The 16,340-nt window shown below is 44.2% G+C and overlaps 1 protein-coding gene across 1 annotated transcript; it reads left to right on the top strand.

The window, feature by feature from the left end:
* Positions 1-680: 680 nt before the first annotated feature.
* LOC115949500 (inverted formin-2-like) lies at positions 681-9,710 on the top strand. The gene is made up of 5 exons (XM_031066312.1): positions 681-1,117; positions 1,947-2,105; positions 3,119-3,832; positions 5,305-5,364; positions 8,461-9,710. Exons 2-4 carry the CDS (start codon positions 1,961-1,963, stop codon positions 5,361-5,363), a joined length of 918 nt encoding a protein of 305 aa, XP_030922172.1. The 5' UTR covers positions 681-1,117; positions 1,947-1,960; the 3' UTR covers position 5,364; positions 8,461-9,710.
* The last annotated feature ends 6,630 nt before the right edge of the window (positions 9,711-16,340 follow it).

Below are 16,340 nucleotides of genomic sequence, written 5' to 3' on the forward strand. Positions count from 1 at the left end.
CAAATCTTAATTTCTTCCCACCTGCTTTCCAAAAGCTGCAGTTAAAAGCCAGGACCCAGAGTCCTATCTAAGCTCTAATCCTTTCTCTGTGAGTGCACTTCACTCGTTGTCCTCTGGATGGTGTTTTACAGTGTGCATTTAATGTGTTTCAGGACAGCATTGATGCCTCCAGAAAGCTGGAAGAAGAATTTGAAACCATTGAAAAGAAGAGAGAAGAACTTGCAAATTATCTCTGTGAAGATCCAAGCAAGTTGTCCTTAGAGGACATATTTAGCATCATGAAGACCTTCAGAGACCTCTTCATCCGAGCCCTGAAGGTTGGCCCCTGCACAGAGGATGCTGAGCATCCTTAGTGCTGGAAGCTGCTCCAATGGACAGGGGTGGCATGGGCACCCCAGTCCAGGGGGGAATCTGGTTACAGCCTCCTCCTTTTGGCACTTGGCATCAGGTCTCCCAGTGAAGTGGTGTCTGACCCCTCCTCCACTGCATCCTCATGGATGGAGGTTCTGGTGCTGCTGGGCCTGGGCCAAACACCAGGGATTTGTGATTTTGTTGCAATTTTAGCTGCAGAGTCAATCACAAAGATGCTTTTGGGCTAAGTGTGCAAGTTGTAGAGAAAGGGGCTTACAAAATGTAACCCTTTGCTCCAACCTGAGCAAACAGGCTCAGAAGGGGGATATGTAGTAAAAAAGCCACCTGTTTGGAAAAGCTGTGGCTTCAGTATCTCCCTCTTTCACCTCAGCTCGAGGTCAGGCAGGTGAGCACACTGCAGGTAGCTGTGTGAGGCATAGCACCACTGCCACCTCCAGCTGGGACGTGGCAGAGTCCTGGCCAAGTCAGCAGTCCCCTCTCACCATTTTGGTAAGACAGCCCTTATTCCCAATGCCCATTTTATTTATTGCACAGGACAAAGCCAGAATTTCTCTTCCTTCATCTATACATCTCCCTTCTCTTCGTCATCTTCTTTAGCAGACATTCACCCAACCTTCTCATGCCACTGTTCCCTCCCTGCAGGAAAACAAGGACAGAAAGGAGCAAGCTGCCAAAGCAGAGAAGAGGAAAAAACAGCTAGAAGAGGAAGAGGGCAAGAGACAGAAGGGAGAAAATGGAAAAGTCAGTGAGTATCTGAAATGGCTTCAAAAATAGAGATGGAGCCATAGGAGCTCTTTGGTGGTCCTGCTTTAATGGACCAGTAGTGGTCATTTATTTTGTAGGTTTCTAGGTGCTGGCTGTCTAAAGGCTTTTAGGTGTCTTACAGGCATAGCTAAGAATTGACTTTCCACAGTTGCAGCTGGGCACAGAAGTTAATTTTAGGTTTGCTGACTGAACAGCAAAGAAGAAAGAAAATCACCATAAATTAAATATTTCAGTTAACTTTTCCAGTTTCTAAACATAAATTTTGAATCCCAAATCTAAAAAGAAACATTTGACTTATCCACCATCCAAGGTCCCTGTATACACTTGAATAGTCTCTCTTTACCACATTTGCCCCAAAAATCTTGCATGTTGCTTAAATATGCCTTCTGCTGGATGAAAATGAAAGACTAAAAAATGCAATTGGAAGAAGCAGAGAGGAAAGAAAAATCAAAATTATTTTTCCTCCAAAAAAAAAGAAGGGTTCCCACCAACATTGATAAAAACAGAGAATATTTCACGGTCATGGGACAACCAGGGATGTGTCCAGGTAGAACTGGTGCCACTGGTGCCAAGCTATAGCACCAGGATTTGTGAGTAAATCCCTTGTCTTCACCAGGATGGGCTGCTGTGGGATCACGGAGCACTGCTGTGGGATCACAGAGCTGCTCCCATGTCTGCTGTAGGTGCCTTGCTCCTGGCCAGTGGCTGCTTGTGCTGGGGCAGCAGGAGGCACCTCCAGCAGTGGCATCACTGCAGTGTCCTGCTGGCCTGTCTCAGGGGCAGGGGTAACTCCCATCCCTCTCTCCCAGTCAAGAAGGGGCTGATGAAGCAGGAGGAGGTGTGTGTCATCGACGCCCTGCTCGCCGACATCAGGAAAGGCTTCACGCTGAGGAAGACAAAGAACAGACACGAGTCAGAGGCAGCTCCTAAAGCCTTGTCTGCAGAGAGCCTGGAGGAGAGCCAGTCTGGTAAGGACACAGACCTGACTGTACCTGCAGCTCTTCATTCCCGTCTGCCTCTGAGCCTGAGCCAAGCATGCAGCAGCCAGAAGCCTTTGTGTTTGCATTTGGGGCATTTTATTTAAGGAGGCTTTGCAGCCAGTGCCAAGGCGAAGAGGAGCAGAGAGCCTTGAGCTGTTGCTAGACAGGTCTGTCCCAAAATTAGCAGGAATTTGGAGCAGCATGGCCCTGCATCTGTGTTGATAAACCCTGTGAGGTGCTTGACCCACATGTCAGCCATGGCACCATGCTGATGGGGCACTGCTGTTATCCCCACACAAGTGCCCTGCATGCTCTCAAGTCTCAGTAGCACAGTGTGTTCCTGTCTTAGAGACTGCTGTATCCCATCTTAGTCTACACTTGGGAGACTGAAGAAACCCTTTAAAAAAGATAAGAAGCCCTATATGCAGAAGTACCCAAGTCCTTTAGGTGTTTGTGAGGAGACAGCCTCATGGGTTTAGCTTTTCTTTGGTCTCTTGACCTCAGTGTCAGTGCAGTTAGGCAAATCCAAGGACATTGGTCTGTCCATGGCTCTCCTAGGCGTGCTCTGCAGGGCAGGTTCAGTCTGGTTAATGGGCAGCCTTGAAGTCCTCACACAGCCAAGTCCAGCCTGGTCCAGGACCTCACAGGCAGGGTCTCTCTTCTGCTGTAGACTTTAAGGTTTCTTTGCAAGTCCTGGAGCTTCCATGGATATAAGCCATTTTGTAGCAAAGACACATTAACACCTGCTGAAAACAAATCAGGGGCTTTGCTGAGCTGGAGCCTGGAGTCCAGCCAGGGTGACCACATGGGTGTAAGGAGGGGAGGTACAGGGAGGATAAACTGGTGCTGCCTCTACGTTGGAGAGCTGCATTGGAGCTGCTTTAGGGTCAGTACTCCCTCCTCAGGCAGCTGCTGACCTGTAACCTCTGCAGGGTAGGTGCATCTTGGCTGATTCATGGTGAGACTGCAGCTGTGGCTGATTGTGTGTTTTCTGTTTAAAGGACAGAGCATGAAGGATCCACAAGCAGCAGGGAAGCAGATTGATGACAAGACTGAGCAAAACAAGGATGATCATCCCTCAGAAAGCACTCCACCCTCAACCACTGCCCTGATGGAGACAGGTGGAGGTGTTACAAATGCTTCAGCTTCAGGCCAGGTATTATCTACAAACAGTGGTGGAGGAAAGCTGCCTCTGGAGTCCCAGACCAAAAGCCCCTCAGAGAGTGTGGTGGAAGCTGATGGAACCAGTCAGACCACGCTGGGCCCCGGGATGGAGCAGGCAAACAACGTGGAAAGCCTCCAGCCCAGCACAAAGAGAGGCTCCCTTGGCTTCTCTGTGGCTGACATAGGCACAAGGATAAGCTTTGTGAGCAGCAGTTCAGCCCCTGCTCTTAGAGACCAACTCAGCTGGACTAACGGGTCCATGTCAGAAGGCCAGGACAAGGAATGCCCAGCTGATGGCTCAGACAGTGCTCAGCCTGCCCCCTGCCATGAGGCTCAGCAGGCAGAGTCTAAAGAAATGACGAAGGAGAATGAAGACCCTGGTACAGACTCGCTGTTGGACACCTCTCAAGACAAGTCCTTCTCAGAGGAGCCAGCCACTGACTCCTCTTGCTCAGCAACACTTCCCCCAGAGCAAACTCACAGTGACAGGGAAAAGCAGAGGCCATCAGGAAAAAGGAAGAAGAAGAAGAGGCACAGCAAAAGCTACTCAGGTAGCCTATTTTAACTAGCCCTTGGGGACTGACTTAGATGTGGGAACCTTCCTGATATATCTGTATACACCTGTTTCTTTCCACTTCAGGGCCCAGTGCCCCCTGCCCCTAGAGTCACACTGTTTTGTGCAGCTATTATATTTTTCAAACCTGAAAGAGCTTTAAAAAGAAAAACACAAGCATAGTTCATTCTGGTGACATGTATAAGTAGTTTATAAAGGAGTAATGATGAATCAATAATTCAAAAGCCCATTACACATATGCAGTAAAGATGGCAATAAGCACATCTGTCAAGTGTGCTAAAGACAGCTACAGGCACGGTTATGTGCAAACAAGAGCTCCATTAGGCTCCAGAGCAGTGATTAAGAGCAGTTAATACTCGGTACTTAATCAGCAATCACCCCTCTGAACTACTTATAAACACATAAAAGCAGCAACATCAGTGCTGCCTTGGGCTTGTTTGGTTTTTCCCCTCATTGCAGCAGCACTTTGCCTGACAACCTGCCCCAGGGGTGCTTTAGGTGCTTCTAAACATCAGGCCCTCAAACCATCACTGCAGAGGGAGGGGGAAAGGTCAGTCACTGAAAAAGAGCATCCTGCTGATGCTTCCACCAAGGATCCATCCTCCACTGGGCTGCCCTGCTGGGGCTGGGAGGGAGCTCAGCTCCTGGAGCTACACAGTCCCCTCTCTTCTTTCCAAAATCTTCAGCCAGTCCCAAACCTGGGAAGAGTGTCCAAGTCCTTTAGATCCTGCCACCCTTGGGTGGGTACCTAAATCCCAAATTGGAGATGCCTCATAGGGAAGACAGATGGATCTGTCAGCCTTTAGAACTTACAGTACACCTTCCAAAGCCTGTTTCCTGCAAGATCCTGAGGTCAAACAAATGGGCAGGCAAATGGGAAAGTCTCTTTTTACCAAGGCTTGATTTTTGCCTTTCAAGGAGAAAGGAAAGGAGGGTTTGAATACCCATTGCTGAGAAAGAGAGCATAGGTTGAGCAGCTACCACAGAGGGACTTACCCTTTTAATGCAGCATGCCCCAGGGTTGTAGTTATTTACGTTTCTAAACATGCTACTTTCCCCTGGTTAAAAACAAGCCACAAATGAGAAGTTATTTCCTGTAATGTTGCTTCCTGAACTTGCTTCATCTGAGGAGCAGAAGCTACAGCAATGGGAGCATCCCATGCTTCCAGCCCTGGCAATGCTTTCCTGACACCTGAAATTAGGACTTCCGGCTTAAGAACTGACCCCAGCCTGCAAAAGTCACAGGGCTCTCTGGGCACTCAGGGATGGCATCAAGAGGGTTGGAACTAGATGATCTTTAAGGTCCCTTCCAACCCAAACCAGTCAAAGATTCTATGTTCTTAGGGATCTCTCTGCTACTAGACAGTATTTTCATCATAAAAAGTTCCCTGTTGTTACCTTGGCCTTGCCATGATCAGATATATTTGGTGTCTCTCTTTTGTTCAAAAGCAGAGGTTGAGACTGATACTGGAGATAATAAAACAAAAAAAGATTGTGTGGCACAATGAGGTATGTAAACTCACAAAGATTTTTTTTTGTGAACTAACCACAGCACTGGGACTTCACAGACCTAATCAGTATTCAGCATATCACCTAAGCTTTTTGTCTTTGTGTCTAATCACAAGCACATGTGAAATAAATTTGTTACTCTGATTTTTACTCTCCAGGGTGTTGATCTTGTGTTGAGTGGAGTCAGTGCTGATCTCCACTCGACACAGGGTCACAGCCCACATGTTTGTCCTCTGTGTCAGCAGCAGCCAAACTGCTTCTCCCTGCAGATAATTAAAAGCCATTATTCTAACCAAACAATCAGACTTCATGTGATGAACAAAGTCCTTGCTTTGATCACATTATTTTCTCAAAAACTGTAAAAATGCAATTTCAGTACCTACCTCTAGCAAAGAACATTTGGTTTGCTGGTGGGTAACCACTTTCTATAGCACTGTTTAAATATGAGTGTCTGGAAAAGGGAATAAAACACTGGACACAGGGGCAAATACTAGCTGGGGCAAGATACCAGCTCCCACTCAAAGCTAAATTCAACTCCAGAGTTGCACACAAGTTCCCTGCATCCTTCACTGATGCTGGCAACATACAATTGTCCCTCAAAAGGAGTTTCAGGATGAGGCTTCCATTTGCAAAACTTCCCCTGTTTTTGCAGCAAGTGGAAAGAAAAGCAAGAAAAATAAACAAGTGAAACTCCCACTGTACTGAAATTGCATAGTTACACATTGTCCTTTCCATGCTGATGAGCATCTCTTATGAACTAAATCAATATCATCAAATCTCTTTGTCTTGTTTCCTGAAAGGAATGTATTTATTGTCCAGCATCCCCAGTTCTCTGGGGCTGGGAGCCCAGCTGGGAGCCATGCTCCTGCACAGAGACAGGAGGAATCTGTGCAGGATTTCCCCACAGGATTGCTTTTGTTCCTGCACCTGGAACATCACTTCTAGCAAGAGAAAATGGGATATACATTGGGTAGTTATAGTTCTCACTACTCCTGCCCTCCTTTTGGCCCTTTTCTTGCAGTACCATAGGAGTACATGAAGTGGAAGTAGCTCTGTTTGTTTAAAAATCCTAAGGAAGATTTCCTGCAGGAACAGAAATCAGTAGTAATGGAGCATAGGTGAGAAGTACACCAGGACCAGAGGACATGCTGCATTGGAAGGGCAGCTGGAACCATGAATTAAGCTTAACTCAAAAAATTTTTAAAGCATACAGGCTTAAAAACAATAATATTTGAAAAAAAAATATATAAAACACAGTTTTGCTTTGTCCTGGGAAGACATAGAAATGCAGCACAGACGAATGCATGGACCCACAGTACCTTTCTGAAGTCAGGCAGGAGTTTCATTGCCTCCTTGGAATGCAGTGCCTGGCATTGCACCAGCAGAGCCTACCTGGGCTTTGATGCCAGGAGGGCAGCAATGAGCTGCACCTTGAAACCTGCACTTCTCTTTTTCCTCTTCTTCTTCTGTCACAAAGCAAGGCCAGGAGAAGCAAAAACCCATTTGCTTGTCTTTGTCTCCTGCAGAGAGCTTCCTCTCCCAAATGCAGCTCCTGTCTTGATGAGACAGATAAGACAGAGCTTCTTGATAAGACAGATTCAGCAAGCCTGGAGTGTTAGCAATCAATATTTTTTCCTAGGATCTTCCACCTATTTTTTTTTATTTTATGTTTTGTCCCAAGCATACATGGTCTGTTCAGGTCCCCACTAGTTCTCTTTTGGTACAGGATATTTCTTTCTCTGGTGAATTTGTTGATGGGGAATTTAATGGGTGTCGGTGAAGCCACAGAAATTTTCTTCCTTCTTGTGCAGATCCAGCTGTAAGGGATCAAGACTCAAACCCCTTATGAGTTTTTAGAGCTTCCCTGACAGCAGCAGAGGGCAGGAACAGCCTGAGACTCTGTGATAATGTTTCAGAGCACTCAAAGACTGTAATGAGCTACTGAATTCTTGCCTCACTTTGACCATATCTTGTTATGCAGCAATTTCTGTAATAATGTCTCTAAATGTCAGCTCTCACATCTAAATTAGAGAGTGGTATTCCACATTATCTTCATGTTCTTGAAAGAAATGGTTTCGTTTTTCCTCTGGAATCAAGGCACTGGTGGTCACACTGTTTGTGTGCACCCTGGTAACATCTCAGCTCATTTCCAGCCAAGTCCAGAAAGAGTTTAAAGAATCATTTTATAAAGGTGACAGTAAAAGAGAGGAGAGACTGTACAAACACCTGAACTTGAGAGAGCTGCTCTTTGAGTGTGCCTGCCTTAAATCATAGAGAATTCCTAGAGACAAATGTTCGTGTCTGTTTGTGCAGCTCCCCTTTTCCTCCCCTCTGTATGTCACTTGGAATGTTTAGGGGAGAGAAAAACCTTGAAACCACAAGTCCATGAGCAACTGGGCTTCAGCAACTGGGCTTTAGTAATTTCCCTGCTCACAAATCTGCTTGATTTATTCCCTAGAAAATAAAAGGAAAACCAAACCAGGAGTACAGACCACAGCCTGGCAAGGAGGGAGGGAAAAGGGCAGCTGTGACATGCACGTGGCACAGTGGCATATCAACCTTCCCCTGCAAAGACACAGAAGGGATTGAGAGTCCAGGTTTTCCTTTCATTCTTGAGGGACAGATGCTTCACCTCCCCTTCTCCAGACCCAGTATTGTCTGTGGGCAGTTTTTAAAAAGACTGTGAGAATGTCATCAATCTAATCTCCCTGCTAGCCTTTGCCTTCATGTCTGCCTTCAGAAATGGTACTTGATTCAGTTATGGAGTGAGACAAGCAGCAGTGTGCTGCCCCATCCTTCCGACAGTCCTGCTAAATCCTCTAGATTTAGTTACCTCAGTAATTTAATACCTAGAAGGATATATGTTATTGAACTAAACTTAAAAGCAAAGTTGCCCAAACTCTGGAGTATCAAGATTGGTTCTGGAGACATGAGGTTTTTATTAAGTACATCAAACTACCTGTTTTTAGGTTATCTGAGGAACAGATGAAACTGATTTTCCTAGTGGCACCTCAACCATTAGATACACATGCATGCAAAAACAGACCACTTTTGTTCATAGTTGCAAATAATTTGCATTTCCCCTTGTTCCTGCAGGTGTCATGGCAAGGCAGAAGGTATGAGAGAACCTCTCATGTGTCCCTGGAGTGCTGCCAGCTTCTGAGACTCCAGGTTCTGCATCAGTGAAATGCCACCATGGACAACTTCTGCCCCATGAAGACCCACAGCTTCTCCTCATGCAGCCTCTCACTCCCCTCCCAGGACCTAAAGAGCCTCCCCAGAGACTTTGGACCCCCCAGCCTGTGCACTGGGCACCTGTGGGGGCAGAGGATGGCTCTTGCATAGTGGTGGTGAAAGGGTCAGATCTAACATCCACTGTCATGGAAGTCAAGGCTTTCAGCCTGCTCTTAGGCCAAACTCCTCTTGAAATGACAGCTGAGTGTGGCCCAAGAACAGACTGCAGTGTTTAGCCCTTGAAGAAGTGTTAAAAACAGCAGTGCCTCAACTAAATTAAGGGTATAAATTAAGCAATGGCTGTACCATCACAGGTGGAGGTGTGTTAAGTCCCTCTTCTCCTTGCCCACTGATGACTTATATTGGACCAGGTCCAAGACCCAGATTAGACAAATGTATTTTTACTCTCAATCACTTAAAGCAAGGGAAATGGGTTACAGGGGGAAAAAGCAAGTAAAAGAAAAAGTATGTATTTTACTCAGCATATGGCCATATAAACAGTGTCTGGTTCCTACATGATGCTTATGTGCAATTAAGTTGAAGTGCATCAGGAGTCTTAAGTAGTCTTGCCACACCTGCTGGTGCAACCATCAACATTTGGAGAGCCAGGGCTCTGGTTTCTCTTACTAAAGCAAAAGGAAGAGGTTTTCCAGAGTGTTCTCTTGGACACATTTTCAGTTTATCCTGTAGTAAATCTCTGGGTTTGACTTCCATTGTCACCTGCTTGTACTCCAGAGTCTGTGTCCAAGCTGCAGAACGTGTGGAATCGTGTTACTTTGGCTTTAAAACTGGGACTGTGCAGTACTGTGTTCTCAAAATTCAGAGCTTTATTTCTCAAGTTTTGTAATAACACTGTATAATAATTTTGTACATAGCTGTCCATTTAAATTGATCTATGTTTGTTGAATCTGTGGTGTGATATGTGCTGAAACATAAATCCAGTGGAAGAGCTGGGTACATTTCAGAACTGTTCATTTATATGATAACTCACTGTGGCTAAACTAATGTGCAGGCTAAAGCTTATTTTGCTCTGCTTAATAGGACTTGTAATGTCCTTGTAATACTGAAAACTTAGAAGTGAAACCAAGAATTAAATCACTGGTTTGCTTTAACCAAGGCATCACTATGAGCATATTGAGAACTGGTCAACAGAAGCAGAAATGAGAACAGACACGTGGGCAGGATCAGTGCAGGAGACACTGCAGAGTAGCACAGCCCTGTTGCAACAGAAAACTCATTTCTGCTGGCAGAAATTCCCTGGAGAACCATGGAGAACCCCCAGAATTCCCTGGAGAACCATGCACCCAGGTTTGATTTGCAGGACTGTCTCTATCACATCTACAGGTGTCTCCCCTTTTTCCCCCCTCTTTTCCAGTCTCAGAGCACATCACCCAAGCACCATATTTTCACTCCTCAATCTAGCTCTGCTGCCCTCAGATTAGACTCCAAGCTGCAAAAACCTGAGTATTAAACACATTATTTCAGCTCTGTGCAGCCCAGGCTAGCTGTGCACAGCCAGCCTCCTCCTCACCTCCCCACTGTTTGATCAATGGGAACAGCATCATTTGGAGATGCAGGAGTGGGGAACAAACAGGTTCTCTGGGTGTTACCTAGGGAACCTCTCCTGCTGATGCCCCACTGGCTGCTCACTTCAGATGCTACAGCATGTGTCCAATTCTCCATCTGGGTCTTTCAGCTTCCCTCATTTCCACCCAGAGGGAGCAGCTCATTTCCACAGCCAGAGTTTTTATTACTCTGTGTGCTTACCTTGGCCTTAACAGAGAGGGTTTTTGGCATTATCTTTCCCCTGCTTTCAAGAGTTTACAAAGAAATGGGTTATTTTGAGCCACCAGAGGCTCTTTGTTCAATAGTCATCTGTAAATTATCTATTCAATCACATCCCAATCAGCAGCCTCAAGCACAACATTTATAATTTATTGCTCCAGAGCAGCTCTGCTTCCATTACAGTGATTATTTCAGAAGAACAGAAGAAAAGAATCAGAGCAGGTCAAAGACCGAAATTCAACTGGGATGTGGAGTTTTGTTCCATTTATGAGCTTGAAATAAAGCTCATGACCCTGAAGATTTTTCAGTGGTTGCAAGACCAAATTAATTGTTGGTGAAAAGAATATAATGGCCAATTCAACAGAGCTTTGGTCTTTTAAGTCAACCACGAGTACAGACCTCAAAATAGAATTTTTGTGGTGTATTACAGCAACTGCACATGGAGACTGGTATGTAAGCCAGGCTGTGACCACCACAAGCTTCCTGCTGCCAAATAAATGCATCTTCTGTAATTAAGCATTGGCTGTATGATAAAATGAAAGTACGGGAGAAATCAGCAGAAGTCTTTTCCAAATATTCCACACCGAAAATCAGGTTTGTTTAATGAGATGGATTTTCAGGGTTAGTTTTTGGGGAGTTTTTGTGGGCTTTGTTTTTTGGTTTTTTTTCCAATACTGAAAATATTTCAAAGTTTAGAATAAAAATAAATACTTGGTGAGTTTCCTTTCTCTGGTGGGGCTGGGGAAGACCTATAATTCATGAGAATTCATCCATCAAAGTCCTATATTTTCCACATAGGATATAAAGCACCTAAGCATAATTGTCATATATGCCAATAATTGTCATATATGCTTAGTAATAATTACAAATTATTTTGCTCTTCTTCCAGTTCGCTTGGTACCCTTGGGTGGATCCCATCCAGCCCCATGGATTTGTGAGTGCCTAAATGGCACAGCAGGTCACTGATAATTTCCTCCTGGATTGTGGAGGACCTCGTCTGCTCTCTGTCCCTGTCTGCCAGCTCAGGGAGCTGGTTGCCCTGAGGATAATTATTCTTACTGCTAAAGACTGAAGCTAAGAAGGCAGCCTCTTCCCCATCTGTGGTGATAATGTTCCCCTCCACATCCCCAAAAAGGATGGACGTTTTCCTTGTCCCTCTTTTGTTGGCAGTATATTTAGAAAAACACTTTTTATCATCTTCAACAGCACTGGCCCAATTGAATTCGAGCTGAACTTTTGCCTTCCTAATTTTCTGTCTACATGACATCTCACCATCCCTATAAATGTTCAAGAAACTACTTGATGTGACACTTAGTGCTGTGGTTTAGTTGGCACAGTGGTGTTTGGTCAAAGGTTGGACCTGGTGATCTTGGAGGTCCCTCTCCAATGTTAATGATTCTGTGAAAAAAAGGAGAGAGATAAATGGAGCTATATCTAGTTCATGAGCAGCACCACAGGTTTGCACTCTCCTTGGAGCATGGCTGAAATCTCAAGGCTATGCCAGGATCTCTCGGGCTGAGTGTATCATTTGGTCCTCTCCTACATTCCATACAGCCAACAGGGCTCAGAAATGCCTTCTGTTCCACTTAGAAAGAGGCAGGATAAATTGAAATAAAAGAAAAATGCATAAGCCTCTTTTAGGAAAAATAACCAGTTTCCATTCCATCTAAATGTAAAGACTGGATCTAGGGCTTCATAATTCTGGTACACAGTGATCAAACAAGTACAACATGCAAGCCTACCAATGCTGAACATCAGCACTGTAGGAACCCTGGCTCATTCTGTCATGAAATATGGGTGAACGTGCTAGTCATGAGGTTGTGTCCCCATAATGTGTCTGAAAGCAAATACAGTCATCAACCAACTCCATCAGAAACCACATTTTGTTTGGTCACCTCACAATCAAAAGTGGGCAGGATATGATAAACAGCTTTCCCATTACTAGCAGTGTCACTACAGAGGGTTAAAAATGGGGCAGTGATAGTGACAGGGCCTCTCTAGATGTTTGCAATTACTGCATGGTGTCAATCTTGCAAAATAACTACAGGATTTGCAGGATTTGCAACAGGAAATGAGGTCCATAGTAAAGAAAAATGTTTCCAATTCCTTAGTACAGAGCAGGTACTAGACCTTAAATACCAGGGGAGAATTTGATCACTGCAAGTTAATCAACATATTCAGTCAGCTCTGTGAGTAACTCACCCCTTCATCCATGCTGTGCTAGCACTTAATTCACATTAGGAACTCTCTAATGCTCTCTTTGCTGCAGCATAAACAATTCCTGCAAGAGCTGTGTGTGACAATTCACACAGAGCCAGGTGTCTGTAGGAATTAGCAGGAGCCCTGTGCTTCCCCTAATGGAGATTTTAGGCAGGCTCAGCTTGCATTACTCAAAGTCAGAAGACAAGAATCACCCTGTGGCAGTCAGCTCCTATCAAGTCAGTTTAGATACACTCCCAAGCCTGTCAAAGTAGGTTTTTTCTAAGATCAGCAGTCTTTGCTGATGACACCTACATTGTTATGGTCATGGTTGGTTTGCCCTGCTCAGGGCATGCAGAACCTGATGTGTTTGTCTGGTACTTATGTCCCTTCATACAGCATAGTCAGCTGTAAGTTTAGTCATGAATTAGTGACAATTAATGTCCAAATCCATCAGTCAGAATAGATGAAGAAAGAGGAGAAGCAGAATCAGCACAGGCAAAAAAGGGTAACAGGTCTATGAAATCTGGTCCTGTAATCCTTTGAAACCCACAACTTGATTTTGTAATCGAAATGAAACCCTCAGTAGCGCACAATTCCCAGGACTCACCCTTTGAGAGCAACAGGTTTTTCTACGCACACTGCCATGTTTTGTACCTCCATTTGTTCAGATTTTCACAGCTCAGTTAGACAAAACCAGAGCAATGATGATGATCCTCTGAAAGGGAGCTTGGACAAAACCATTTCGAGGGTCCTTTCCAACCAATGTTTTTATAATTCTCTGTTCAGCAAGAAGCAGATAGAAGTAGAAAAGGGAGGAGTAATAAGAGTGCAGAAACCCCTTCAGGTGTGTGTGTTAATCCTCTTTGGTGAACCAGTGTTACACATAGAAGAATATGCCCCAGGGGTAGTGACTGCATTCACCACACCAACAGTCTACAAACCCATCCTGAATCACAAATGGTTTGTTTTTCTAAAACACCTCCTGAATTGGAGAGACCCCAGGGAGAACAGCACAAGGAGGTTTTCTCCCTCCAAATATTTTCAACTGCTCTACCTTGCTAGATGTCTAGAGGACAGAGACCTGATCTCCACAAGGCATATTTTGTGACACACACAGCTGCCTGCAGAGGTCTGGGTGCAAACAATAGCACAAATGTGTGTAGATCAAATGAGACAGAGCACAGCAATGTCTTCAAACCATGGCCTATCTCAAACCTAGCAAATACCCAAAGATTAAAGCTATTATGTCCTGTCTTTAATCCCTTTAGCCATACAAGGCCCAGTTGAAGTAACCGTTGACATTTCTTTCAATTTTGAAGACTTCATCCCTATTCTCTACAAATTCCTCTACTGATCCTACAACACATCTTCTCCCAGCCTCCTGCTTCTCAGAGGCTGTCCCCATACTCTACAGACACATTTCCGTGGTTCCTTGGACTGCCTCATCACTGCTGCAGGGCCCAGCAAAGTGGTCTTAGCAGCAGTGCCTCCAAACATCTGCCACCCACAGCTGCTGCTGCTGCTGGCCCAGGCTCCTTCTGCAGCACATCCCAAGGTTCCTGCCTTACCACCAGCTGCCAAAAAGTGGAGCCAGCTCCCTTAGAGGAGTTTTCCATTAATTCCATCCCTAGGGCAGAGTCCACAGGCTTTAATCACGCATAGTCCACATTCCTGCCAGCAGCAGGGGCAGTTACAGAGTGAAAAGTGAATGCTTTCACTTTGTTTCCAACTTTTTCCAACTGCTTCCGGTTTCCAGCAGCTTCCAGCTTTTTGATAAGAGGAAATGGAGGCACAGCAGTATCTGGATCTTAATGAGAGGTGGACTGCAAAGACCAAAGAGCATTTTGACAGACAGAGCACTGAAATGAAATGCCAGCATTACCCATTTTTTGCCACTGGCTCCCTAAGGGGCTGTAGGCAAGCAGAGAACCTTTGCCTCAGTTTCTCCATCTCTAAAATGGGGGTAATGGCTTCATTTGAAACACTTTGACAAACATCGATGAAAAATACCACAACAGAAATATTGTTAGCAATAAGAAAAAGAAAATTCCCTTTTTCTCCTTACTGTTTGCAGTCATAGTAGAAACAAAACAAAAGGAAGAGGGGAATCTGCAAGGAATTACTATTCCCCAAAGGCCTCTCTGACCCTAGGTTGCAGAAAAAACTTGAAACCCTCTAGGAATTTATCTGAAAGGAAAAGAGTGAATCTTACAGTGAGAAGACTGCTTGTGCAAGAAAGGATTAAGATTTCTATTTTCTCCTACTTCTTATTTTTATCCTTGTAAGAATCATAATCATCACAAATGAATTACACAAGTTGCAAAGTCAACAGTGAGGAATATTACACCAAGAGCATCTTAATGCAAGTCAGTGCCTGAATCCAAAGCAGAGCAAGTGGAGCCCATTGGGAGCTAATGAACAACAGCTTTGTTCTAGTTAGGGAGCAGCTGTCTGCATAAACAAGTGACTAACCCTGTCCCCAGTTGGGTTGTGCCTCCTGCTGCTCAACTCCAGCCATTTGGTATGAATACATCTTCATATCCTCAAAACTATCTCACTCTGCAGGTGTTGACTCTGTGCTTACACTTTTGGTGATTACCTTGAATGTGTGTGGGGTACAGTTTTTAAACAACTTCCCCCTCAAGAGAAACCTTTTAGGTATTTATAGCACACAAGGGGAAATATCAGGTCTTCTGAAACATTCATTGACACCCCTGTTTATAGTAAAATAGTGACCAATGAATGCAATTCCAATTATAAAGAAAACCAGGTTTTAGAAAACAAGGTAGCCCCATATCAGTCCATTAGCAACAGAAGCAGTGAAAAATTGGGAGTGCTTACATGATCCAAATTACAGAGGTAAGATATTTTTTTAACCTGACTTAAAATTCTAAACCCCATGTTGTCAAAATACAGCTTCTCTTTCAAGGCTAATGAGATGTGTGCCTATTTTTAGCACGTCAGTAGTCAGATAGAAAAGTGGAAAGGAAGGCCTGTATTGTTGTGGTCCTCAAGCATCATCAGCTTTCCCCATAAAATAAAAGGTGGAGTAGTAGAGCACTGAAAACAGCTTCACAGTTAATTGCAAGTTTACTGATTCAACAGGATCATCAGATCTGGGCTGATATATTGAGTCCATCTCTGTCCCCTGCCCTGGCTAAGTGGTGCCAGTGCAAGTGCATGTCTGGCTGCACTGAGATGTGTGTTAATTTATGTATGGATTCACCAGCAAGGGGAGGCTGCACTTTCCAAGGGGAAATTTCACACAGAGATTTCTTTTTAATACATACCCACAAGCTCATTTGAACATTATCAGCAATGTAAGTTACAGCTGCCTTGAAGTTAAACCAAAGCTTTAATCCTTTTAAAAGCAGGGGGTTTTTATACATAGTCTCTAAAGTATAATCTTTGGAGATACATTATTATAAGCCTATTTATCATTCAAAGCATATTAGCTGTTTCTTGTGCAGTGCTACGTTAGTAGGATTTTTAAAAACAAGACTTTTCTTCACACAAACCCTGTAGCAATTTAGATGAGCACTCTGATTAAAAGAAAAAGAGCTTCCTAATTAATAGTCTTGCTGATTCTCCCTATAGCTTAATTAAAATAAACAAGCAGCAGAATTTTAACATGAGCATTTCTAATAAGATTTTTTTTTTAATCAGCTCATTTTACTCCTAATACTTCTAGCAAAAAGTGGCTTATTTCTCATTAGGCTTTCTCATTTCTCATTAGGCTTTTTCATAGGCTGAAT

The sequence above is a fragment of the Geospiza fortis genome, unplaced genomic scaffold, assembly GCF_000277835.1.
Source record: "Geospiza fortis unplaced genomic scaffold, GeoFor_1.0 scaffold23, whole genome shotgun sequence".
NCBI classification, from domain to species: domain Eukaryota; kingdom Metazoa; phylum Chordata; class Aves; order Passeriformes; family Thraupidae; genus Geospiza; species Geospiza fortis.